Source organism: Dasypus novemcinctus, chromosome 7 (genome assembly GCF_030445035.2).
Source record: "Dasypus novemcinctus isolate mDasNov1 chromosome 7, mDasNov1.1.hap2, whole genome shotgun sequence".
In the NCBI taxonomy this organism is placed as follows: domain Eukaryota; kingdom Metazoa; phylum Chordata; class Mammalia; order Cingulata; family Dasypodidae; genus Dasypus; species Dasypus novemcinctus.
In genome coordinates, this window is record NC_080679.1 from 9,739,096 (window position 1) to 9,766,711 (window position 27,616).

The 27,616-nt window shown below is 43.3% G+C and overlaps 1 protein-coding gene across 2 annotated transcripts; it reads right to left on the reverse strand.

Moving 5' to 3' along the window:
* SPP2 (secreted phosphoprotein 2) lies at window positions 1-27,337 on the reverse strand. Of its 2 annotated transcripts, none has more exons than XM_058299857.2 (8): window positions 27,156-27,337; window positions 26,937-27,061; window positions 19,134-19,256; window positions 17,799-17,906; window positions 11,276-11,330; window positions 10,091-10,141; window positions 8,520-8,615; window positions 1-19 (listed from the first exon to the last, which is right to left on the reverse strand). In XM_058299857.2, the coding sequence occupies exons 1-7, from the start codon at window positions 27,208-27,210 to the stop codon at window positions 8,530-8,532; spliced, it is 603 nt and encodes a 200-aa protein (XP_058155840.1). In that variant the 5' UTR covers window positions 27,211-27,337; the 3' UTR covers window positions 1-19; window positions 8,520-8,529. The 2 variants fall into 2 exon arrangements, with proteins under 2 accessions (XP_058155840.1, XP_004471519.2); XM_004471462.5 differs by lacking the exon at window positions 1-19 and adding an exon at window positions 2,715-2,826.
* Window positions 27,338-27,616: the final 279 nt, after the last annotated feature.

Consider the following 27,616-nt stretch of genomic DNA (forward strand, 5'->3'; position numbering starts at 1 on the left):
GATTCAATCCTGGAGACCTCTGATGGGGAGAGAGGTCCTTGTTATTTTGTCCCCTCAGTTCCTGGTTTCTGTTGTGCTTTACCTTGACTCTCCCCTTGTCTCTTTTTTGATGCATCATCATCTTGCTGTGTGACTCCCTCACACAGGCACTTGCTCGCCATGTGGGAACTTGTGCGGGCACTGGCTCACCACGCAGGCATGCTTTCTCTTCTTCCTTTTCACCAGGAGGCCCCAGGGATCAAACCCAGGTCCTCCCATATGGTAGGTGAAAGCTCTATCACTTGAGCCACATCCACTTCCCTTTACAAAGTTCTGTAATCATTAGTTAAAAAGGTTTAACAACAATGTAAGGTATTGGTGGTAGGGTGAGTTATGAGAGTCCTGTATGGTATTATATATGTTTGTTTTGTAAGTTCGCATCTATTACTATACACTTACTGTTTGTGTATGTTTAGGTATGAGTGATATACTTCAATAAATTAATTAAAAATATATATATATAGGCATTGCCTACACCAAACCAGGAAGTGAGTATTGTACTTAATGATAAAACATTAAAGTGCTTGTTAGAATGCCATCAAAGTAAGGTACAAGACAACAGTGCTCATTACCACACTGTGATTTAAAGTTGTTAGAATATACTCATCAAAGAAAGCAGAGAAAAGAAAGAAATCACATTTAAAACTGGAAGGGAGGAAGTAAAAATAAAAAGTTATGGCTGTGTACCTTGAATACTACAGAGTATCTTTGGAAAACCTATTATAAACAATATGAGAATTCAGTATTATCAATATATACTTAATATATATCAATTTTATTTTAAAATATCAACTTTATAGTATATTTTAAATTATGAATATCTAATGACTAAAGACCCCGTTTATAAAAGAAACACAAAATAATACCAATAAATAAATTTTGAAATAAATACACAGAACCCATATTAAAAACTGTTAAATTCTATTTTTTTTTTTTCCCAGAGTGCAAAAGTTTAATTGTACTTTGAACTTGCCACTTATTTTAAACACAGCCATTCTGTATATGTCACTTTCCTCCTATTTACATTTTCATTTGTCCAGTGTATCAACAGAATATTATTTAATACGTCATTGAGAATTTTGTGAATTTTCTTTTAATACCCTTATAATTTCAATAAATTGTTGGTAAATTTGGAGGACAGTAGTACCTATGCATTTCAAACACTTATTAAATTTTGACATGTGCTATTATTAGAGTGCTCATTATAATGATTACAATTAAATGAACACTGCTGACTTTCATCCAAAATATTTTATGAACATGTCTCTTGGTACATGTGTACTTGTTTTATGCGTGTAGGTGAGAGACATAAAAGAAGTTTTTTTTAATGGAATATATATGTTATTCTATTCTTAAAGAGGAAAACTCAAAATTTAAAAGATATAAATTTCTCCTGAATTAACCTATGAATTTGGTTCAAAATACCAATAGAATATTTTTTCATAACTTGACAAGCTAACCTTAAAGTTGAAATAAAATAAACATATTGGACTATTCAGAAAAGTTCTGGAAAAATATTGGAGGATGAAGTGGGGTGGAGACCAACTTTAAGAGATATTTAAAAGCTCTGGTAGGGAAGCGGTTGTGGCTCAACTGATAGAGCATCCACCTACCATATGGATGGTCCAGGGTTCGATACCCAGGGCCTCCTGACCTGTGTGGTGAGCTGGCCCACATGCAGTGCTGCCATGCGCAAGGAGTGCCATGCCATGCAGAGGTGTCCCCCGCATAGGGGTGCCCCATGCACAAGAAGTGTACCCCATAAGGAGAGCTTCCCTGCATGAGAAAAACACAACCCACCCAGGAGTAACACTGCATACACAGAGAGCTGATGAAACAAGATGACACAACAAGAAAAGTACACAGTTTCCCAGTGCCACATGACAAGAATTTAAGCAGACACAGAAGAACACACAGCAAATGGACAAAGAGAGCAGACAACAGGGGGAAGGGGAGCAAAATAAATAAAATAAATCTTTAAAATAATGAAAGCTCTGGTAGGTAAAGCAGTTTATCACATCTAAATCAAGGAGTATATGACTGCTAATGACTCAGTGTATTGTCCATTACAGAAAATAATTCTCAGGGATGTGTGAGCTCTTGAGCAGTGGGAACTGAGCTGCATGTCAGTTGGACGGATGACATGTGATCGGATTTGGGGGTTCTCACGCCCTTCAAATCCTCTCATAGCAGAAGCCTCTTCCTGGTCAGCACCTGAACAGACTGATACCAAATCAGAGCGTATTTCTAAATGAGTGGCTTGCAAATCACACAGGTACTCTCCCAGCAATACTTGCTTTGACAGAAAACTCGCATTGCTATTGATTCCCTTCAGAAACATGAAGGGAAAGAAGCAATGGCATTATTTTGGTGGGGAGGGTGGTAGCTCTCACCCCCTAATCACCAGATCCCTTTTAGAAATTAAAATTAGGCATAAAAGGAAAGGCAAACACTCTTCTGAACTGAGATTCCTGGAACGAACTGTCTTTTAATAACGGGATTTGTAACCATTGTCAATTGATCTTAAACATGCATTTCACATCATTATGTGAAGCGTGGCCACTTCATGAGTCCTCAACTCCATAAAACCCTTAACTAATACCACTTCTCATGTCATTCGCATCTCACCTGAAAATTTGATAGTTACAACTGTTTTTAAAAATCAGGCAATGAAAAAAAGGAAAAGCAAGACATTTATTATTGACTGGAACGGAACAAAGGGAAAATTACACAAGTCATAAAACATGTATTCTTCATTGAAAATTCCATTCCTTCCAGTGCATTTTGCTGTAAAAAGAGAGAAGGAAGAGGGGGATTAGACCTCTGCGGCAGGTGCTTCACCTTCTTGCTACAGAGGAGCAGAACCCAGAATGCCTGCAAGCCATTCCAGAACAGATCCCAGGTGGCAAGGGAGTCTAGCTCACTCCTGCCAAGTGGCCACGTCCTTGAGCAAAGAAATGAGTGTGAGATACCTCGGCGAAGAGAAGAATCAACTGAGCCTTGGGATGGCAAGGCAGCCCAAGAAAGGAAGATCCGATCTCAAAAACAGAGGGACAAGGAGTCTCTCGAGGAGAGGCTGCAGGCAGATACTGGAACTCAAGCTGGTCTAAGGAGGTGCTTTGTGCTGTGAGGAGAGGAAAGAAACCAATCAAGCCAGTAAAGAAACCACTGGCTAGAGCTGTGGTCACCTGAAGGTGGGGGGTTGGAGGGGGGAATGGTCATTTGTTCATTTATTCATCTGCTCGATAAGCATCTATGCATTGAGCAGCTATTAGGGGCTACAAAGATCAATAAGGATAGTCCCTGGCTTCAAAAAAGAAAAAAATCACAAACCAGGAAAGAAGATAGAAGTAAACATAGCACAGCACAGCAAATGCAATTCCAGAGATGCACGTGGCCAGAGTGTCCAGGAAGGTGTGGGTCTGAGCAAGAAAGGGGTTCCTACAGGAAGACACGTGGGCTAGACTCAGGGGAGAAGCTGAGGTGCCAGGCTATGGTTCTCCAGCAGCAGGGCCTGGAAGTGGAGATGGGAACCAGAATGGAGCTGGTGGGAACCATCAGATGTGTGAGACTCTTCCAATGACTTGCGAAGCAAAGAGAAGCTGGAGATGGAGCCGGGGATGCAGGCGGCGGCCAGGTCATTGGGAATGGGGTTTGAATCCCATGTGCCACGTTGAGAGTTTAGACCTCTTCTCCAGGTGAGCAGGGACCCTTGACCTCATAAGGACCAGTGTTAAGATAACTGGTGACAAAGAGGTGACTTGGAAGGGAGCTAGATGGAGGCGTCAGAAAGTTGCTGGACACACGAGGCTAGAGGTGATGAGGCCAGATCTGGAAGAGAAAGCATGAAGGGGAGGGGGCAGAGCTGGGAACCATTTCAGAGAAAGGGTTAGTCGAGCTCAGTGACTGAAGGAGGTCGGGGTAGAGCCATTTCCAGCCTGGGTAATCAGAACTAGAAAGATGAGTTGGATGCAGGAGGAAGAAAAGGTTTTGAGCACTTTGTGGAATATCTGGGTGGCCAGGTCAGGCAGTCTGCTCTTTATTCAGGCCTGGAGTTCAGGTGGCCCAGGTTTCAGTGGTTGCCACCTCCCACGTACAATTGTGATTTTTAATGTCAGGTAGGAATGTTGCTAACACTTCCGGTCAGTTAAAATCCTTGTTTTCTAGCTGGCTACTACATATCTAGCTCACCCAACGCATGACAAAGTATCTTAAACATATAATCCTTGAGGTTTTGCCCGCTCATGCTATTTTCTAAAAATGGATTTTGACTTGAGGTAGAATATCACAGGGAGGGAAAAGAGGGGCTTTGGAGACAGACAGACGTCAAGCACTAAATCCCAGCTGCACTGCTCCTTCTGATACTGGGTCTCTAAACGCTTCAGTTTTCTCATCTACAAAGTAGGGACAAGTACCAGAGAACTTCATTTGATTTGCTGCAAGATTTATATAAGGTAATGAGTGTGAAGGGCCCAAGCACAGCCCCAGGCACATGAGAGCATCTTGACCTTCATTGGCTCAGGGGCCAGGGGCAAAGTGGGCATCCAATGAATACCTGTTGAATAACTCGACAAATTTATAAGTCTGGGTCTTTTAGCCAAGCAGTCATTAACGAAGGCCTCAATAAGAGCAGGCCTCCTTCGCCACTCACGGGTACATGCTTTAAGAATTCTGCAACAACCAGCATTGGGGCTCACTCGAGCTGCTGGGGTTTGGGTGCAGAGGGTTTTCTGGCCACTACGTGTTAGGGACTGAATCATGGCACTCATGAGGAAAAGTCCAGTTCCCAACCCCTTGTCCTGTGGATGTCAACCCATCTGTGAAGAGCCTACTTAGATGAGTCATGAAGTCAGGGTGGGCCTTAAGCCCATGATGGGAGCTCCTGCAAGGAGAGGAAATCTAGGAAGAGACACAGATGACAGAGCAGGAGGAGGAAGCCAGAGCCACTGTCCACCAGAGGAGCAGACACAGGAGAGAGATGGCCACATGCCAGAACGCTCCAGACTCCAAGAGAAAGCCAGCCCTGCCAACCCCCAGGGCTGGACTCCCAGCTCCCCAAACCAAGACACTGCGTTCCAACCCATTGTGTGGTATTTGTCATAGCATCCTTGGCAAACTAAGACGCCTCATAATTAAAAAGTCAGAACTCATCTAGCTACAAAGATTAAGAAAGCACAGGACTCTCAAGTGGAGTCCTTTCGATGTGAGAGCTCAGACCGGATTTTCCATGTTTCCTAGTTTAGAGCAGCAAATAAGAAAAAATTTTTGAGCTCATTGTTTAAATATTACATTTCACTACCCACTCCTATATATTAAATGTTTTTCTAGCAAACTGAAAGAATTCTAGTATACTAGAATTACTATTATATGTACTCAGCATCTATTTTGTTGCCGCAACCAGGCCATGCTCTGGGAGTTCCAGGATCACTGAGCCAGAGTTTCCACCTTCAAAGAGCTCCCCATAGGAAAAAACGTAACTCAAAAGTCAAAAGCAGTAATTCTGATTCTGACCATGCATTCATTCAGTTCTTCCTTCCAATCTTATTAGACCTTTTTTATTCTGTAACTGTTCATAGCATTATGAAATAAAGGATACTGTTATTAATAATTCAGTACAGACATATCATTAATAATAGTTGTACTTGTTATTAAACTAAAATAATTAATGTATCCTCAAGAAAGTCATAGTCAAGTGGAAACACAGCAAGTATTAAAATAAGCCTTTGAAGTAACTGAGCCCTGAGAAGCTAAGGGATGTAGCGGTAGCCTCGTGGCTGGGAAGTGGTGAGCAGGCTTAGAACCAGACAAACTCTACTGGGTGCCCTGGGCTGGTGTTATCAGCTTCGTTTTGTGATTCTAGGAAACTCAGAGAACAGTGTGGAAACCCGCCCAGCTAAAGGTCACAGGAGGACAGGAACAAAACTGGGATTGGCCTTTGGTCGGTGCTGCCTTTAAAGAGGCTTTTTAAGCAATTTCCTCATTGATAGAAATCAAATGACAAATTTTACATTGCAATTCACATATGTACACACACCTAATATATTCATATTATTATTAAATACAATACAGTCAATCCATTGAGAATCCTTCACACACACCCTTCCCAAGTTTGCTCTATAGAGCAAAAAGAAGCGATTTACATTTATGGAAAAAGGAACATGATGAGTCCATTCCTTCTTAATGAGTAGTTGCTTGATCTCAGTGAAAAACTGGTTTTTATTTTTAGGATGCACCATCAATTAAAACAAAACCTACCATGTGCAACTCTCATCCAATACAGCCTCACTGGGGAATTTTTCTTTCTATTTTAGAAAAACGTCAGTTGATTTATTTCAAATGTCAGTGTGTAAACATTCATTATACTACACTTAACCACTATTTTTTAAAAGGGTATCAAGAACCTAAAGTGAAGGATTTCATCATTTGCTCAAAAAATAGTTGCTGAGCCCTTACTGAGCCAGGCTCTGTATGGGGCACAGGGGAGATGATGGCAGAGAAAGTTCCAGGAGCCCTGCTTTTGGGGAGTCTGCTGGCCAGCTGGTGGGTGGTAGGGGGCAGAGGAAACAAGCAGGGCCCCGTGGCGAGGACCCTACAGAGGCTCCTGACAGAAGTCAATTCTGACTAAAAGGTAGCAGAGCGGACCTCCCAAGGGACGGCCACTGAGCTGTGGCCTGCGTGACAGATGGGCATTTCACGCAGAGGGCGCAGCAGGAGGCTGCAGGCACTTCGGTACTGCTGGAGCTTAGAGCTAGGCGGCCGGAGAGAGAAGGCTGGACAAGGGGGCAGGGCCAGACCACGGAGTGCTCTGTGGGCCATGCTAGGGAGTTTGGACTTTATCCTGAAGACTTGCAAGCATTATGTAAACTGTAAAGCCCATGCACTCTCAAGCTTTATTATTAACTTGTGTGCACGTTGGTATGTGTATGTGTAAAACTGACTCTGCATTGAATCACAGTCTATAATTGCATCCTAAGATTCCTTTGAAGTGTGCCCTTCATGATGTCCCATTAGCACTTGGAAGGCTTTGCAAGCACATTGCCACAGTTACTCCCTCCTTGGTGGCTGGCAATTTATACAGGTGTGGCTCAGATATACTCAGGTGGGCTTGGTAAGCCGGGGCTCCATTGCCAACGGGCAAATAGGCTGCTGTTTCCCTTGGCCCAGGGTCTGATTCTTGCGCAGCTTTACCCCAAAGTTAAGTGTGTGTCAAACAATTTAAGCGAGGAAGGGTCAGAGTGTCCTCTGTGTCTAAAGATGAACCTAAAGATCACATGCAAGGCGATCGGTTTGGGACTGGACTTGAGGCAAGAATGCAGGCCACAGTCCAGTGGTGATGGTAATGAAACAACAGACAAATTTCAGAGGAAATGTGTGGGTAAAATCAGTAAGCCTGGACCCCTGTGGTTGTTGAGAGAAGAACAACAAGGATAAAGAAGAGTCAGTGGTGCCCCCAAGGTTTTTAGCTTCAGCAAATTAGGCAGATGGTGATACCTTTGATGAAAAAAGGGTTGGGAATGTCCTGAATACATTACAACAACAGATCTAGGCCATTTTATATCTTCCCATAACATGCAGAATTGTGTGGGAAAGAGTGTAAACTACAATGTCAACTATGGTCCATGCTCAATGGCAATGCCCCAGGGTGCATTTATCAATTGCAGTGAATGGGCCACACTAATGAAGGGTGTTGTTTATGTGGGAGGGTGTGGGAGGTATAGGGAGTGAGGAATATGAGAATCCCTATATATTTTTTGTAACATTTATGTAATCTAAGTATCTTTTAAAAAATAAAAAATATATATTATTTTAAATATATAAAGAAAGAAAGAGTGCTTGGGAAGAGGCTGCTTGTGTTTCAGGAGCTCGTGGGATCCAGTAGGCAGTTGAAATAAAATATGTGAAGAGGTGCACATTGGGAAGTGATCACATATCACTGATAGTTAAAGTCAGGCAACTTGTGTTGAAAGAGTAATTTGTAGAATAATGAAGTTGGGATAAGGAGATAATACAAATGGTCACCAGGATTTAAATTATAGGTCAAGAAAAGGAAGCCAGAGCAGTTTTAATAGATTGAAGGATTCAAATCCAGTTGGCAAAATTCAGAAAAATGACTGGAAAGTGAGGATATTGGGCAGCAACTGCAGTCAAGTAGCTTGGCGATGATGGAAAGGATGAAGGGAAGGCAGCTGCTGGGATGGGGGAGACTGGTCCAAGGCTGTTTTGTTTGTTTGTTTGTTTGCTCTGAGGATGGGGAGACTAGATCACATTAGTGACAAAGAAACCCTGGGGGAAAGTTTGAGATCCGAGAGACAGGTGAGGGAGCAGCATCCGGGGGAAGGAAAGAGGAGGTAGAAAGATAGGAATGTGGGCTGAGTAACATTATGACAGGTGTTTGGAGGTGTAGAAGCTTAAGTTTTAAGATGTTCACTCCACGTGGCTTTTATTTCAAACTACACTTGTTTTTATCTGTGTTCTCTTACCTCAAGGCTGTTACTCAAAGCCAGAATGTAGTCTTGCTCTGTACCAGCGGTCTTGGTGTCTTCTGTTTCCAGGAGGAAAGCCCCTTCTCGTGATCTCTGAAGATGGAAAGGAAATGTATGGGCTCTGTCCGTCACACCCAGATCTAACACAACACAGACCTTGGAAATAGAAATTACTGAGAATGATTGTGACTAGCATGACCAGAACCCAAACTGCCAAGAGAATACCTGAGAAACACAATAACTGCATCTTCCTTGTCAAGCTATTCCTTATTTTTTCTTTGGTGTATTACAACTGAGCTCAGTACTTAATCCTCTTCACTTTGCATTTCCAGGTGTCCTCCATCTCATCCACTACCGGAAATCCCTCAAGGGCAGAGAATGTCACATTCATCTTTTCTTCCTCCAAGGGGGCTTCCCAGTGCTTCGCTTGCTGAATTAAATTGTCAAGTTCAAAGCAGTCTCTGAGATGATAGCACGTCTGTGTCACTGGTGCTGCCAAGACTCAAGGCTCAAAATTAATAATTCAGCTCTGGAGTTACCTTCTGAGGCACCTAAAAGGATCTTCCAAATTAATTTATATCCATAAAATATTTTTTACCCCAAATGACATTCATTGAAAGCACTAGCCAGCCCCCAAGGTAGCCTCCAATGAGTCCTGCCTGGTATTGACACCCTTGGATAGTCTGCTCCCACACTGGGCCAGAGCTGGTCTGTGTGATCAATAAAATGTGGCAGAAGTGAGGGTTTGTCACTTCTCATATTAGTTTATAAAAGACGGTGCCTTCCATCTTGAGAGCTCTCTTGCTTGCTCAACCTCTCTGTCTCTCTTTCTCTTGTTCAGGGGGAAGCCAGCTGTCATACCTTGAGGACATTCAGACAACCCTTTGGAGTGGTCCATATGATGAGAAACCGAAGCCCAGTCCAACAGTACATGAAGAACCGGAGTCCACCAGAACCATGCCAGCCAGCTTGGAAGTGGATCCTTCAGTCTATATGAACCTTCAGATGAGATCACAGCCCTGGGCGACATCTTGACTGCAAGTCATTTTATTTTTTTAAGATTTATTTATTTACCTTTTGTTCTTTATTTATCCACATCCCTCCCCCCAGATGGGTCTCTCATCTATCTGCTCATTGCTTGCTCACCTTCTCCAGGAGGCACTGGAACCAAACCAGGACCAACCACATGAGAGGCAAGTGCCCAGTGGCCTAAGCCACATCTGCTCCCCACAGGCTGCGGCATCTTCTGGCTTGTGGCATCTGCTTGTTGCAACAGGGGCGGTGTCTAACTCATTGCGGCAGGGGTGGTGTATAGCTCATTGCAGCAGGGGTGGCATCTACTCATCTTCTTTTGGGAGGCACCAGGACTCCCATGCAGTAGGTTGGCACCCAATTGGTTGAGCCACATCTGCTTCCCTGAGGTTAACTTTTTAATGATTTGCAAAGCAAGTTTATGTAGTACTGTTCCTTTCATTTTCACTTAAAACATTCTGTATCAGGGGATTAACTCATGAAACGGCTTTAGCAGGGTCTCTTGGTGTCCTATAGAAGAATGTAGACTCACTTACCACGTGACCTTCCATTCAGCTGTTCACTTCTGAGTTCACCAGGAATGACATCTGAAACACAGGGATAGTTATTTGACAAGACTTTTTAACCTACTTCCAGAATGTTCTATGATTTTATTTTTTATTTTTTTAAGATTTATTTTTATTTATTTCTTTCCCCTTTCCCCCACCCCGCCCCAGTTGTCTGTTCTCTGTGTCCATTCACTGTGTGTTCTTCTGTGTCCACTTGTATTCTTGTCAATGGCATTAGTAATCTGTGTCTCTTTTTGTTGCATCATCTTGCTGCATCAGCTCTCCATGTGTGTAGCCACCACTCCTGGACAGGCTAAACTTTCTTTCACACTGAGCAACTCTCCTTACAGGGCGCACTCCTTGCGCATGGGGCTCCCCTATGTGGGGACACCTCTGCATGGCATGGCACTCCTTGCACACATCAGTACTGCACGTGGGCCAGCTCCACACGGGTCAAGGAGGCCCTGGGTGTGAACTGTGGACCTCCCATGTGGTAGGCAGACACTTTATCTATTGAGTCAAGTCTGCTTCTTGTGATTTTATTATGGATGCCACAAATACTCTCTTAAACAAGGAAGTAGTTTTGCCACCATCATACTTACAGGAAAGAGCTTCAGGGTTGTTAAAAAAAAAAAAAAAAAAGGGCTCCTAATCCATAGAACACGAACTCAATCCAACCTTAAATAGGAAACCGTACAAAAAGGAATTAAGGAGAACCTCTCCTCCTCCCACCAAGACACTAGTGGATAGTCAGCTCTAAGATTTGGATGAAAGAGAGTTCAGCCCCAATTCATCAGGTGAGTTTTAGTCCCACTTATCCCACTGCACATTACTGTATTTTGAGGTGCACCTAGGACAGAACAAGCATGCTCATGGTATGTGATCCTCTTAGCAGGAAAAACCAACATCTGCTTTGACTATTTGACAGAGATTCTGAGACATGATATGGAATCATGATGGAAAATGTTCTATAAATATAAAAGGATATCTAAACGAAATGTTGCTTCATTACTACGTAGTGTTAAGAAAATAACAAAGGCTAAAGAAATTACGTATTTTCTGTTGTTACTGTAATCATTCAGCGGTTATATAAGTATTCTACTTTCAAATACAGCCCAACAAAGGGCTGCAATATGAAACTGTTTAAAGAAAAAGAAAAAAATCTCAACTTACCTAGCAGATAATTGTTTCTCCTTTTATAGGATCCAAATATGTCCCCAAAAATCATCTAAATAAATGTAGGCATCAATATGTTTCGACATAAGAAAGAAAGGAAAAGGAAAGACACTGTAAAAATGTAAATATCATCTGGAGGATTTAGATGTATTATTTAATTTATTTTTTTGAGGAAATAAGGCAATATATTACACTATATTACATTGAATGTGGCATCAAATATGTATATTTAAGAAAGCGGGTGGAGAAGAACAACTTACATGAAATTTATAAGGACCAAAAACTTTCCACTAGACCCAGAATGTGCACCCAAATGTTGCTGTGGATGAGGAAGACAGACCCTTGTTATATGGACTTGCAAACAGACTGCAAATAGGTCAGAGTTTACAGGGTTCTCTCTATGAAGTCAGTTAAGAAAAGGTGTGCACTAGGAGTCTTCATGCAGCCACTCAGCGTCCACGCAATAGTTACAAAGTAGGCTGGCTCCTTTCTGCCTGGAGTCTGAGCTGCCCAACTGTGAGCCTCTCCATCCTGAAGTCACTGGTAGTCTCCTGGCCAACACCACATGAACTAGCCCAGTAGGGGACAAATGGCAAGACAATCCAATGACATGTGGGACAACTGGAGATCCACATGCAAAAGAATGACATTGGACCCTACCTCACACCTGTGGCAGTTTGATATTATTTATGAATTCCAGAAAGAGATATTGACCATGTTTGTAAACTGGTCTGTTCCTCTGGGTATGATATCTTTTGATTGATTTAAATTCAAAAGCTTTACTTTTACCTGATTAATTCAAGATTAGGGCTTTGATTTGACCATGTCATTAGGGCATGCAGGGTTCAGTCCCCACCCCCTTGGTGGAATATATGAAAATGGACACTCAATCAAGAAAACAGAAGTAGAAGCACAGAGAAGATACACAGAGAAAGAGAGACAGCAAGGGCCCAGGAAGAGAAAGGAGCCATTCGCCTGATAGTTTACAGCTGACCTTGTGAAGAGATCAGAGCAGCTGAGCCCGGAAAGAAACGAGCCCTAGGGAAAAAGACAAGTCCTAGGCCAGCCTACAACTGAGATTGGAAGAAACTGGACCCACAAAGGCTTAAGAGGGAAGAAGAAGGCTGAACCTTCACAGATGTCACCCGCCATTTTGCTTTAACATGTGGAACAGAGTTTAGTACGGAACTAATCTTGAGTGGGACTCTTTAGGGCCTTGTAACTGTAAACTTCTACCCCAAATAAGTACCCTTTATAAAAACCAACAGATTTCTGGTACTTTGCATCAGCACCCCTTTGGTGACTAATACAACACTGTAGCAGTTTGATACTATTTATGAATTCCAAAAATATATATTGTATTATGTTTGTAAACTGGTCTATTCCTCTGGGCATATTAGATAGTATTAAATTCAGAGGTTTCATTTTTACTTGATTAAATTATAATTAAGGATTTGATTGGGCCTTGGTGGGCGGGGACTCACAAAGAAAAGACATGATAGAGAAGAGAGTTTTAGTTTTTGATGCTGGAGCCCCAGGAAGTAAATGCACAGAGAACCAGATTCATGAGGAAAGAGAGAAGGTTCCATTAAACATGGCAGATGCCCTGGGAAGAGAGATGAGCCATTTGCCTATCAGTGTACAGCCTGCTTTGTGGAAATAGCAGAGCATCTGAGCCCAGAGAGAAGCAAGCCCCAGGGAGAGAGACAAGCCTTATGCTGACCTACAGCTGAGAAAGGAAGGGGCTAGGACCATGGAGCCTTAGGAGGAAGAGGAAGGCTGAACCTTCACAAAGACTGGCAGCCATCTTGCTCTGACACATGGCAGCAGACTTTGGTGAGGAAGTAATTTACTCTTTATGGCCTTGTGACTCTAAGTTTCTCTCCCGAATAAATACCCTTAAACCAACCAATTTCTGGTATTTTGCATCAGCACCCCTTTGGCTGGACTAATACAAATGCTATATACAAAAATTAACTGAAAATGGATCACAGACCTAAGTGTAAATGTTAAAAGTATAAAATATTAAATTCTTAGGAGAAAACATGAGCTTGAATCTTTCTGAACTTGGATTAGGTAATGGTTTCTTAAATATGATACTGAAAGTCCTAACAACAAAAGAAAAAATAAATAAGTTAGGCTTTAGAAAATTTTTCAACTTTTGTGCTTAAAAGGACACAAAGTGAAAAGACAACTCAGACTGGGAGAAAATATTTGAAAATCTTATCTCTGACAAGGGAATTACATCCAGAATATATAGAGAACTCTTATAAAACAATAAAATAACAAATGCCCAATTAAAAATGGGCAAAGGATTTCAATAGACATTTCTACAAAGAAGATATACAAATTGCCAATAATTAATCATTAGGGAATGCAAACCAAAACCACAGTGAAACCCAATTCACACACTAGAAGGGCTAAAATTAAAAAGACAATAACAAGTATTGACAAGGATGTGGAGAAATTGGAGTCATCATACATCGCTAGTGGGATTGTAAAATCATGAGTTGGCTTTAGAAAACAGTTTGGCAGTTTCTCAAAAAGTTCAACATTGAGTTACCATGTGACTCAGCAATTCCACTTGTAGGTCTATACCTAAGAAAACTGAAAACATGTCCATATCAACACATGTCCACAAATATTAAGAGCAGCATTATTCACAATATTCAAAAAGAGGAAACAACCTAATGTCAATCAACCAATGAACAGATAAAGCAAACATGGTATATCTATACAATGGAATATCTAGCAATAAAAAGAAATGAAATACTGATACATGCTACGCATAAATGAACCTCCAAAACATGACACTAAGTGAAAGAAACCAGTCACAAATGACCATATAGTATATGATTCCGTTTATATAAAATGGCCAGTTTAGGCAAATCCATAGAGGCAAAAAATAAACTGGTAGTTGCTATAAACGGGAGTGATTGCTAACAAGTAGGGACTTTCTTTGTAAGGTGATAAAAATGTCCTAAAATTAGATAGTGGTAACATTACACAACTCTGTGAATTCACTAATAAACAGTGAATTGTTCACTTCAAAAGAGTGATTGTATAGTTTAGTCCAATTGGACTATACCAAGAAATGTCACTAATTGGCACTAAAGGGAAAGACTCGCTATTCCTCCCACGCTCAGAGGATAAAATATGACTCTGGAACAGCTAACAAGAATGAAAATGCACACAAACAGTGACGGCCCTGAACTGAGCTTCCCACGAGACCAGCTCCTTTCCTTTCTGGGTATGTGATTCTTTGGTTTAGGCTCTCTCTAGTTGGATTTCTATCTTTTGAAACCATAAGAATCTTGACTGATAAACAGTTCAAAATGAGGCAAGTGACAAACATAAAAGACAGTAAATAAATTAAATGCTGTCACCTCTCCTCCCCAGGCTCAGAATACATGTTCAGTTATTCTTCCTCACTTTCTCTCTTTTGGACTGTTTTGGGTCTCTTCCCTGAAACCCTAGTCACCCTCATACCATCTGCTCCGAAACAGAAGGATTTGTAGAAAATCAACTTGACCCCCTGGAAGTTAAGGAAAGTAAAAAGGGAGCATTAACCTACAAGTTTTAGCATAGCACACTTCATGGCAATTATGCCATTATTTCGTAGAATGGGTGCCTATGTGCCATATAGAAACCTTTTATCCTCTTTGTGTTTCTCTTTCAAAAATAAAAATGAAAACAACTACCCATACTACAAATATCTGTATGATTAAAGAGAGGCGAAATTAGCCAAATTTAGAAGTTTATCTTCTCAAATTTCCTTATGGCTGCTATACTTTTAAAATTTATATAGTGGAAAATCTAAATTCTTTATGTTATGGGACATTTTCTCTCATTATGACATAAGCTAATTTCCATTTGTTGTTATTTGAGTCCCCTTTAATCATAATTTGAACTTTTTTCTTTACTCTCCATGGCTGCTATCTTGCTGTATATTATATTCCTTTCTCTGGAAATTTTTCTATATTCTTCTATATTTTCATCACTGTTTTTCCCAGTTTTATTTCTTCTATTTCCTGATTCCAACAATGATTTATTTGTTTGATTACTAAATTCCCTTAGTCTTTTCTCTTTCACGTTACTAATAGCACCATTTATTTTACGAGAATGGTTAACAGCTGTTTTCTGATTTTTTTTTTTCTGTTTAATGTAAGAAATCCATTTTAGGGTTTCCAGGAATTACTTTAACTCTCAACCTGCTTTCTTCTTTCTCTTTGGAATTGCAGAGTTCTTTAATTTGGGGAATTCGCTTTTTTCCTACTCATAATTCTTTTTGATTTCCTAATCTACAAGGACAAGCAACCTGAGAGTTTATTTTAAAGTCCCATTTGTTCCAAGGGCTAATTTAATGTCAGAGTTTTCTTACAAAACTTGGGACTAGGAGCGAAGCAAAATGGTCCTCACTTTGCAAGTCGCAGAAAGTTGCGCCAGTCTTGTGGGCTGGGCAAAAGATCAGAGTCACCTTCCCAAATCAGAGATGGAAGAAGGGTTGAATTAGGTGGCCATTCATTATATTAATTTCAGTTGAGTTACAGGTAATAAAATCCATGAAAACCCATTTCCAATTTCCTCTTAAACCCTAGCCCCCTCTCGTACCTGCTCGCACCTGTTCTGCCAACCCCTCCATGCCCCTTCTCTACTTCTACTTTGTTCCAAAATATTCTTCATCTGACTTTGTCATCTCCCTACTTAAAACCCTTCAATTGCCCCATCCTTGACCCATCCATAAGGACCACCTTGACCAGGCTTTGCTTCTCTCTGGCCTCACCTTGTGCCTCTCGCTTGGATTGTACTCATTCAAGCCCAGTGGGTTTCCGTCCATCTCAACCCACCTCCTTCTCCCAAACTTCAGGGTATCCCCACGTGGTTTTTCCTGCACCTGGGATATCCTGGCTTCCACCATCCTCCAGCTCACAGTTTGCACGTCACTTCCTCCAGGAAGCCCTCTTTACCTCCACAAGGTAGTCAGTCCCCTCTCTGTGTGCTCCCTGAAGCTTCCCCTCTGGTCAGGGTTACTCTTGTTGAATGGACGCCTTCCCTGAACCCTCCCACACCACAAGAGCTGGCGTTCTGTTGTTCTTGTTCCCTGCTGGCTCCCCAACTCTTTAGGTAAATCATAAAACCAATACTCATAAAACATTTGTGAAATGATACCCCTGGTCCTTGTCATTTTTGCGTTAGTTGGTCCATGAGTGTGTGCATGTGTGTGTGTGTGTTTATTAGCTGTGCTATATATATACCTGACTTCCTGGGTATTTTAACAGAGTCCGAAAAAGAAGACTCTTGATACTTGCCCTAGCTCCATGAAAATAAGAACCGTAAAGTATGGCTCCATGGCAAGCTTGCAGCCATACTCAAGCCTCAGAAGCTGCCAGCAGGAAAACACCAATCAATAAGATTGTACCTAACTGAGATTTTTGCAGAGAAGCTCGTAAAAAGCCACGCAACGGTCTCCTTGCACCATCCCCTGAAATAGGAACACCTCAGTACATTAGTTTCATTACTTCTTAATGCTCAAATAGACTTTCATACAAAAAGAATTAAGATGTGGATACGGTCATAATATTATAGGAACATTAACTTTCATGTATATTTCTTGAAGTTGAAATTTTATACTCAATGTTATTTTCATTATAGAATTAAATCTCTGAGGTTTGAAGAAAACTATAAAGAACAGAGAGAGGATATTGTTGGACAGATTCAACTACAGCAGAAACAGTTTTAAATTCCAGTCAAGAATACTATCCTATTACGAAGGAACAAATAATGAAAGTTATCTCTAGTGTGGAGTCGCTTTCTGTCACATCCTTGAGCATTTCTTCCCCAGTTTCCTTTTCTCTTATTCTTTCTACAAATATTCACTGAACATCCTTCTCATGTCACACATGGCCCTAGACTGAACAAATCAAAATATCCCTGTTCCCAACCTAATAAGGAAAAAAGCAGTCACGAAAAAGACAACTCAATAATACTATCATCTCAAGTAGGAAGTTTATACAAAATTAATTTTATAGCATAATCACTTTCAATGAGATTGAGGGAAAAAGAAGTGGCTTGGCCTCACCGAGCATCTATTAAGTACCAGGTGCTGGATCAGGCCTTTTTTATGACTCCCGATTAACAGATGAAGGAGCTGCGGATCACGCTGGTTAAATGTCCTGACCTAGCGGCAGAGCATGTCAGCAGTGCGGAACCCAGGCTCAGCATGTTCCACTAGCCCACAGCACTAGGGAGCCCTGGGCTTAGAGCCAGAGCTCGGAGGATTTGCTAATTGTTACTTCGAGCTCCTGTCCCAAAGGGGGAGAGTGAGAGAGCAAGAAGTAGCGGGCTTTGAAAGGAAGATTTTCGAGTGCACGTGGAGAGATGGAGAAGCCAGCCGAGGAGGCAGAGCTTGGTTCGCCCACGCCTGAGGGACGGTCCAGCGGCTCTCACGCCATTCTGCTCTCCCAGGCCCACCCAACACTAAAAGGCACGGCCCAAGAGGAGGTCGCGCCCGTGGTCCTACCTCTTCGCTGCTGTTCGACTCGGAGCTGGAGGACCAGCGGCAGCGGACCCACACGCCCTGCACCTGCTCGGCCGCTATCTGCACCGTGCTTCTGCAAACAGCTGCTGGCTGCAGGAGACAAAGCGAGAAGACGTAGCCTCAGGAGCGCACAGGAAGGGCTGAGGTCTCTCCCAGGCCATAAGCTATCATGCATGGCTTGGGGGGGGAGGGCAGAAATGACGCAGAAATATTTACACGGGACTTGATTTTTCCAGAAAGAAAATTTGTCAAGACCGAAGCAGAAACAAATGAAATATTTAAATGTCTCTTTGGTGTTGACTACATTACAAGTCCCCCGGGGAGAACAAACATTTTCTTCATAAACCTTGAGGGGCTCCCTTGAATTATTTCCCATTTGTGAAAAAAAAAAAAATGAGCCCCCCCCCAATATTTTGCTTTTTTCTCCTTTGCCCTTGAATGTTGTCTGTAATAGATGTTTGTGACACTTTGGATTGGGTCCAGAGTCACAAAGAAAAGGGAAACAAATAATAAAATAAAATATGCGTGAGAGAGTCTGGGCTATGATGTGGACCATTGACTATGGGGTGCAGTGATGCTCAGAGATGAACTTACCAGGTGCAATGGATGTATCACGATGATGGGAGAGAGTGTTGCTGTGGGGGGAGTGGGGGGCGGGGGCGGTGGGGTTGAATGGGACCTCATATTTTTCATAATGTAATTTAAAAAAATAAATAAATAATTAAAAAATAATAAATAAATAAAAAGAAAAAAAGAAAAAAAAATGAAACAAATAATAAAAATAAAGAATCACCTTTTCAGAATTCATAGCGCTGGGAAGTGACCCTGTGATAGTTAAACCGACAAAGCAGTAAAACCGCAGAACTCATGCATCTGCATGTAAACATGTCAGAAAACAAATACTGGATTCATGCTGTGGCCGTGCTCAGACAGGTCTCCTGTGGGTGTTGACTGAGAGCCATCCCATGCTCTGGAACACTTACAGTCAACTACAGAACAGCATGACACAGGCCAGGGACGCGGTTGCCGTTTTACATTCGCTTCTGATAGAATTTGCAAGGTTGCTGAGCTTTCTCTTTAGTGTTGGCCTCTTTGTATTCATTTTGCTTGGGACCACCATTATCCCCATCTTAAAGAAGGGGAAACCGAGGCAACGAGGTGTCGAGCATATTGCCAGCATCAGGCAGGAGCACAGACTGCCGGGGAACGCGGTGTCCACCTGCGAGGCAGCGGCCAGGTGGGGCTTCCCACCACGGAAGAAGGCGCAGCTCTTTCCTGTGCAAGTTTCGGGAACGTGGACTTTCCCAGCACACTTACCGCGAAGTAACCCCTCTGGAAGTCACAGGTAGAAGGATCTTCTCCCGAATCTTTCCTGCAAGTCGTTTCTCGAATGCTGAATTCTATATCCATGGTCAAGATATCTTCATCCAAGACACTGGCCTTCAAAAAGTAAAGTGTAAGTTTGTGACAGGTGTGCTTCTGAAGTTCACAACGCTAGAAACGTGTCTCCCTGCACAACAACAAAGCGTCCACCATGAGAGCTAGAAATTACCTTAGCAAACACCTTGGTCAATGCCCTCATCCTACTGATGAAAAACCAAAGATCAGAGGGGGAAAAAAAAAAAGAAGTGGTTTATTAAAGTCACAGACTACTTTAGTGGCAAAATTGGAAGTAGAATAAGGTGTGCGAATGCCAAAGCAAGCGTTGTTTCTAATGGTTCACATGTACATGTGTTTAAATGTCATTTACCTAAAAGACTGCTCCATAGTTTCCTAATAACTCCTGAAATAAGTAATGACAAGTACACCTTGAATGTACAGTGTGATCCAGTCCCTGCTCTCTGCTTGATCAGTTCTGATCTGTGCATGAGTTTACACTATTTTCTACCCCTTTCCACCAAGATTGGATCCTGAGGGAGCATTCTAAACTTCCTGATGAAATCTGTGAAGTTCTGATGACATGGAAGTCTCCTTGATTTATTGAGTGTCCCTTGTGTGCCCAGAACCAAAGTTGGAGTGAGGGAAACACCATGCAGCTTAGATCCCAGAGTGGATACCCAGACAGTCATCATGTTAATAAAAAATAAACCAGCTGATTCCAGAGAATTATGATGCTATGAAGGAAAAACAAAGAGCATGGAAATAGGAGTAGAAGGAGAAAGCCACCGCTTGAGATAAGCTGCCAGGGAAATCCTCTCTAAGGAAGGGAGTTGAAGCTGAGACTTAAAAGATGGGAAGGAGCCCATGGTCTAAGAATGCAGAGCCAATGCCCTGCAGTAGGTGCAAGTCTGGCTGTTGTGGCTGGAGCAAAATGAACACAGGAGAGAAGTGCACATGGTGAGCTGGTGAGATGGGGTGGGGGTGGGAAGGCAATCAGATGATTCATGGGTTTTTAGCCAGGACTTTAGATACCCTTCTCAATGCAATGTGAAGCTATCAGAGGGTTTTAAGAGCTACAACCAGAATTATCATGGCGGCTGCAAGGAGTACAGGTTGGGGCAGAGACAAGATGGCGACAGGAGGCCAGGTGGGCACCAGGAGCTGACTGCCAGGCAACCACCCCAGGCTCCAAATCACCCCTTCCCTTTAAACCCCTGAGGCCACGTTGTGGTGGAACTGAGTCATCAACACACTCAACCTACTGCCCAGGGAGGAGCAAGGTGGTGGCAGCACCTCCCCGGGAGGGCACAGACCACTCACAGGTATGGTGGCACATCATGACAATTCTGCTTCACACGTGGCAAACTCTAAGTTTGTCGTGGGGCTGCTCACGTCTCCTTGTACCACAGGACACGGAGTGCTGATTTAGGGGAGTCTTCTGAAAAGACGCAGGGCTAAAACTGCCTCACTTATTAACTACGTTTCCTCCTAAGTTTTAAATGCCTGGAGATTAAAACAACACTCTTCTATCGACTGGAGCACATTGTTGGGGGTCTCCACCTCAGATAACACTTCAGAAATTGACCTTACACCAATTCAATGAAAGCAAATTGGCCAACGCAAAACTTAGTTAAAAGATCAAAATGTTTTTTGAAGTGTAGATAATTTTATTGAACCACGGGATGATTTTGCAAAGTTTCTGCATCTTCAAACACTTTTTATTGGTTTCCAGAATATGAAGAAATGCCTAACATTTTTTATTTTTTATTGTAATTCACTTTCAGCTCATCCATTTCTGCTCTATGGTGTTTGAAAAAAGTAGAACAACCTATATGTCCAAGAATAAGGAATCGAATGGAGAAAATGTAAAACCTTAAATTTTTGCTGAAATTATTTGTGGTAATTTCCTCTCAGTGCTATTGTATAATCCTTTTTCTAAAAAGAAAAAATATTTTATATCCATATATGAGTATGAAAAGATCCAGAAAGATATCCTGCCACGTGTTCACAGTGGGTATCTGAGAAGAATGGATAATCCAGCCACCCCACCTTCCTGCCCCCCCCCCCAGCCCTCGGTCTCTGCTCACTTTGTCCCCTGCTCCCTACTCTAGGGTGCAGCTACAAGGGTCTTTTATAGATGCAGGTTTCTTCATGCCCTCTCCCTGTTTAACCCCCCTCCCTGGGTCTTCCCATTGCCCATAAAACAGCCCCCAGAATCCTCAGAATCAGGGTCCTCACGCCCCCACAGTGGCCCCCTGTCTGACCTCACTCTCGCCTTCCTCTCCCTGTGCCCCCGGCTGGAGCCAGACTCTCCCTCCAGCCTCTGCTCCTTCAGGAGCTCACACTGCCTCTGCACACCCCGCTCCCTCCCCGCGCCCAGGTCTCCCCAGGGCTGAAATTCTGGAATTTCTTGTCAATGCTCAGGGGAGACCTCTCTGCCCCCCGCTGACCAAGCCCCCGCCCCAGGCAGGCCCATCCACCCGCCAGCTGGGTTCATTTCGCCACAGGGCTCTCCGCTCTGTGGAATGATCTTCACTTACTTATGTGCTCTCTCTCCCTCCCTCTCCTCTCCCTCCCTCTTTCCCCCTCTCTATTCCCCCTTCCCCTCCCTCTCTCTCCTCCCTTCTCTCTTCTCTTTTTCTTATAAGTCTTTTTTTTATTTATTTTTTATTTCTCTCCCCTTCCCCCCTCCCCCCAGTTGTCTGTTCTCTGTGTCTATTTGCTGCGTCGTCTTCTTTGTCCGCTTCTGTTGTTGTCAGCGGCACGGGAATCTGTGTTTCTTTTTGTTGCATCATCTTGCTGTGTCAGCTCTCCGTGTGTGCAGTGCCATTCCTGGGCAGGCTGCACTTTCTTTCAGGATGAGCGGCTCTCCTTACGGGGCGCACTCCTTGTGCGCGGGGCTCCCCTACGTGGGGACACCCCCGCGTGGCAAGGCACTCCTTGCACGCGTCAGCACTGCGCGTGGGTCAGCTCCACACAGGTCAAGGAGGCCTGGGGTTTGAACCGCGGACCTCCCATGTGGTAGATGGACGCCCTGACCACTGGGCCAAGTCCGCTTCCCTCTCTCCCTCTCTCTTCTTCTCTCCCGCCCTCTCCCAGTCCTTCCCTCCCTCCCTCTACCTCCTGCTCCCTCTCTGTCTTTCCTTCCTCCTGTCTCTCTCTCCTCCCTTCTCTTCTCTTTTTCTATCCCTCCCTCCCTCTCCCTGTCCCTCTCCTCTCTCCCTCCTCTCTTTCTGTCTCTCCTCCCATCCCTCCTCCCACTCCCAATATCTGAGCCCTCAGAGAGCAGGGGCCTCCCCTGCCCTTCACTTCCGCATCCCCAGCACCAGGACGGTGTGGGCCTTTCTTTGCTGGTTGTGTCCATGGAGGAAATAAAATGAGTGAACCTGTAGTGAGAGCAAGGAAACCATCACTGCTGAAGTCACGTTGCCTCAACCCTCCCCATCTTTTTTTAAACTTGGAGGCTAAGAGGTAAGCAGTTTGCAACAATTGCAAGAGTATTTGATCCACATCTGTTGGTAAAACCGAATGGTTCTCAAGGCTGAATTCCATTGGAATTACCAGGGGGCATTGAAGGAATTGGGCACCCCTCCCACAGAGATTCCCACTGCATTAGTCTACCCACCCTCCTGGACTTGGGAATATGTAAAGCTCCAGGTGAGGCCAATGTGCGGCCAGGGTCAAGAGCCCCTGGTCTTCAGAATGTAAACCATTGACCATGGTTAGAGCAACGCTTCAATATTTGTACATCAGTTATAACAAATGTACCATCCGCACGTAAATGTTATTAATAGGGGAAAGGGGAAGAGGGGAGGATGTTGGGTATATGGGAATCCCCTGTGTTACATCCATGACTTTTATGTAACCTAAAGCTTCTTTGAAGATAAAATGAAAAAAATAAGACACTGGGTGAAAAAAATGGGAGAGAATGTCACTGTACAGTAGGACAGCAGATGTTGCAGTGATGAAAGGCATAATTCCAATTTTTAAATTTTTTTATTATTTCAAATTCTTTTTAATTTTTTTGTATTTCATTGTCATTTTTTAAACTATCATTATTACTTCATTTTCTTATTAATTTTATTCAGTTATTTTGTCGGTTTCATTTTTTAAAATGTTTAGGATCAGAGAAGGGTTACAACTATGGTAGGGGAGATCATTGGTGCAGTGATGGAGGATGCATGGAAGGAGGTGCAACTGGGGCATACCTATAAGGCAAATGAATGAGTTCAGGTGTTTATGGGGCATTGTCACATGGGTGGACACTATCCAATTCCTATCCCGGGGAGTTCTGCCGCATTCTCTAATGGGACAGCAAGAGTCCCCCAAGTACAGGGGCAGTGACTAGTGAAGGAAATGGACCATTGACATGCCCTTGGTATTGATGACTGTGCTTATGAACTTTACTTTTAAAATTGAAACTTAGCCTAGTATTAGAGGTTGCTTAAGAGTTACCTCCTAAGAACCTCCTTGTTGCTCAAATGTGGACTCTCTCTAAGCCAAATTCCGCATATAAATGCATTACCTACCCCCAGTGTGGGACATGACTCCCAGGGGTGAGCCTCCCTAGCACCGAGGGATTACTACCAAGCACCAACTAGCAATGCAACTGGAAAAAAGCCTTGACCAAAAGGAAGAAAAGTAAAGGCAAATGAGTTTATATGGCTAAGAGGCTTGAAAGTGAGTCAGGAGGTCATCCCAGAGGTTACCCTTATGGACATCTCAGCAGGATCCCATTGACTGCCACAGTAAATATTACCTCAAATAGTGGGGCTATAAGGGCTCTAGAGACATCCAGACACTGTAGGCAGGACAGATAGCTCAGGAGTTTGGTGCCTGCCAGTGGGCCCTACTTTGGAATTTATGCTCCCCAGTGTGACAGAGTTGGACTCAGTTGTGGTTTCCGTACACATGGCTCTTCTGCCCCTTCTATTTGAATCTATAGTTAATACTAGAATTGATAGGTTTATGTCTAAGAGACGTAAATCTTTGGGCTTTCCATGTGCCAATCAGACCGTGAATCTCAACAGACTTGCAACACCTACTGTCCAGTTCATTGGACTCATCCAGGACAACTATAAAGGAAATGATGGACAACAACCATCCCAAGGAATAGAGAGAGTCTACAACTGCAAGCAAAATAGTCCCATCCATCTGCCCCATGGAATCTAAACCCCCTCTCAGTTAGAGGCAGAGTGGGCAACACCATCCCAAACTCCTCAGGATTGGGGAATGAATGATGGACTAGAGTGGCCTTGTTGGTATTCTACTATAGACTTATTGTTATTATAGCAATGGAGACATTTATCATTGATGTGGAAGCAGTGGCTTCCAGAGTTCTGAGGGGAAGGAGAGGGAAAAATACATAATATGGGGGCATTTTTGGGACATTGGAATTGTCCTGAATGACAGTGCAATGACAGATACAGGCCATTATATATCTTATCATAACTTTAAAAAAAAAAAAGAATCTCGGTCTTATTGAGCAAACTCGGGGATAAAGAATCCAACCCCATCCTACGTCCACTGAACATTAACCCAAAACACCCCTACAAATATAATTATGACTTAACCATTTATTTCCTTTGCACATATTCCTAGAAGTAAAACCATGTTGTCAAAAGCTATGAACAGGTTGAGCATATTTCCACTTTGCTTTCCAAAGATTATTTTACCAATTTATGCTCTCTCTAGTAGTGTTGGAGATTTCTTTTTCATTTTGTTATTTTAATTTGATTTTCTTTATTTTTTATTTTTTTACTATTAGAGGGTGTGGATTTTTTCTCCCAAAATGCTCCCTACCCATCTCTATTTCTTCTTTTGTGAATTGTTTGTATCCTCAGTTCCAGCGAGCTGTCCACTCATCTCTCTCTGGAAGATTTTGCTCTTAGCATATCTCTAAGCATCAGCACATTTGGGGCCATCCACAAGCACTTGTAAAAAACATGACTAGCAAGTACAATATAAAACAAGTGTGAAACACTCCCAAGAGAAAAGCTACAATCTCCAGGATTGTTCAAAGAAGGACAATACCCTCTCTAAAGGAGGACAAAAAGCTCCATGGTGGAGATAATAGTCAATGAAGCTTGACCAATGAATTTGAATAATCAGACATGGCTGGGAGAGGCAAGAATTGGCAGACTTCCAGGTAGAAGAGCAGTGCACAAGAGGTGGCAAGGCATCTTTCATTTATGTACCCATTAAGGATCTCTCACACACGTATGTGAGTGTGTTCAACAAAGCTGCTTGTGGTCTGGACACAGGTCTCTGAGTGCATACCAAGATGGCGCACAGGCTGGAATGTGCCCTTGGTAGTTCTGTCTCATGCTAGCTCATCTCCACCGGCCAGGTTTCCATGGTATCCGAAACTGTCCTCATGCTTTTATCCAGTTAATTAAATACTAACTTTTTTTGCAGGTAGCGAACAATCACAAAATTATAAGTAAACCTAAGCTGTTCACCTGCAAACTGGGCAAGAGTGCGATTCCACAACACCCCAAGTGGATTTCCTTAGATGTAAAAGGTAGAAACCAACACAACCAGGGTGCAAGGAAGGACTTCTTTTATCCTGTCCCAGGGCCCTTCAAGAAAAAGTCAACCTTTGATGTAGCAACTGGTCACACCAACTTGCAGTGCCTCCACACTATGATGTCCAGACCCAGTGACCCCACTCTGGCCACCATAGCCCAGTTCGCAGCATCTAACTAAAGGAGAGCCCACCGCCTTAATCAACTATGGCCTAATCGGAAAAGCCATCAGGGGCAATTAGATTAATTTCCTGGGAGTCTGAAATGAGAAACCGAGCTGGTTTCTGACGAGGGCTCAAGATGAAATGTATTTGGAGAAGGGGATAGGAAAGCATGAGCCATGTGCACTTGGAAGTGGGAGTGTGAACAAGCTAAAGGCTAGCTAGCTGGTGCCCAGGAGGGAGAGGAGAGGCCAGCAAGTAGGCAGAGGGAAAGAACAAGGGCTCTCTGCATTTTGGCCAGCCCTCTACCCGCGCTCCCAGGAGGCCTGGCTCACAGCAGTTTTCATTCCTAGGACACGTGGCTTTATACAATCTCCCCCAGCCCCACCTTAACCTAAAACTGGCTTGAGGGTCTGTCTGTGCCTAACTTGCAAAAGAGCCCCTTTAGGCAGATAACCAGGCAGGCAAAATCGCCTGGGGAACAGAAAGGAGGACCACAGCCTGCTGTGCTTCTCCTGTCCTTTGAAGGGCATTTTTTCTGTACCTATCACTGATTTAGTCGTTGCAAGCCTAGGAAAATGCATCTTTTCCTGATTTCTCAAAGCTAACAGGAAACAGAATATTTCCAAATTGACAAAGGAAGGTGGGCTTCTTTGACTAAAAAGCTAGAATGTATTTCCTGAAAGCTATAGGAGCTTGTTGGAAAGGGTGCTCATTTTCAGTCAACGAGCAGTTCTTAATAAAACACCTCAGAAGGCACCGTGAGGACCTTGGATGAAAATGCAGGATGCCTGCAGGGTAAAGTCTGGAAACAGGAGAAGAGTCTAGAAGGAGGAGGCCAGCAGGAGACTCGGGCATCAGAAGAGGCTTTGAGAGCCCAGGGACAATAATTATGATTAAATCCCTTTCCTGCCCACCCCCACAAAAGAGCAGGGAGGGAGATGATTAGCTATTTTCTTTTTACACTGAAAAAATAAGAAGTTTATCCAACAAGGTGGGGGGAAAAAAGTGGCAGGAGAGAGGGACGGAGAAGACCTCCTTAGTGCACTTACTCTTTTTATTGAGCTTCTGAAGGGCCGGAAGAGGAACGGGCTCAGCGCCTGCGAATTCACTTTGGCCACGGAGGCCGCCAGGGCTGCCCTCAGGGAGGCCGGGTCGTAGTCGTACACGGGGAAACCTGCACACACGAGCGCACGGCCACGGTGAGACGGAGACCGCGGACAGGAAGCGCCGCGCCATGGCCGGAAGGCGGCCTGTCGTGGAGTCCTTACCTGAGCAGTGCACTGCAAGAACAAACACGGCCCATGTCCTCATCATCTTCTCCATCTTGGGACAAATTCTCCCAGTTCAGGGCCAGGGGGAGTGTCTTTATATGGGTCGCGGGGTCCAAGCCCTCCTCTGAGCAGCTCCCCTTTATCATACGTGGCCGGCTGCTGTCGTTTTCCCTCCATCAGAAACGATTGATCCAGGGGTCAATATTTACTGTCCGGCTTCTGCTCTGGAAAGATTCCAGTTTGAGGCCACATTGGAAGTTGGACCTCAGTTTGGGACTTTAGCCCACAGCAAAAGACATCAAGAGTCTCAGAGATTCCACAGTGCTGTTGATTTCTCTTTATTTTAATTCCATTCTTTTGGGGGAGGGGATCGAAACTTATATTCAGCGGTTCCTTTTAAATTGTTGCCTGCTTAGTTCCCTCTTGTGTTCCTAAGGATTGCAGTTAACTATGAAAAT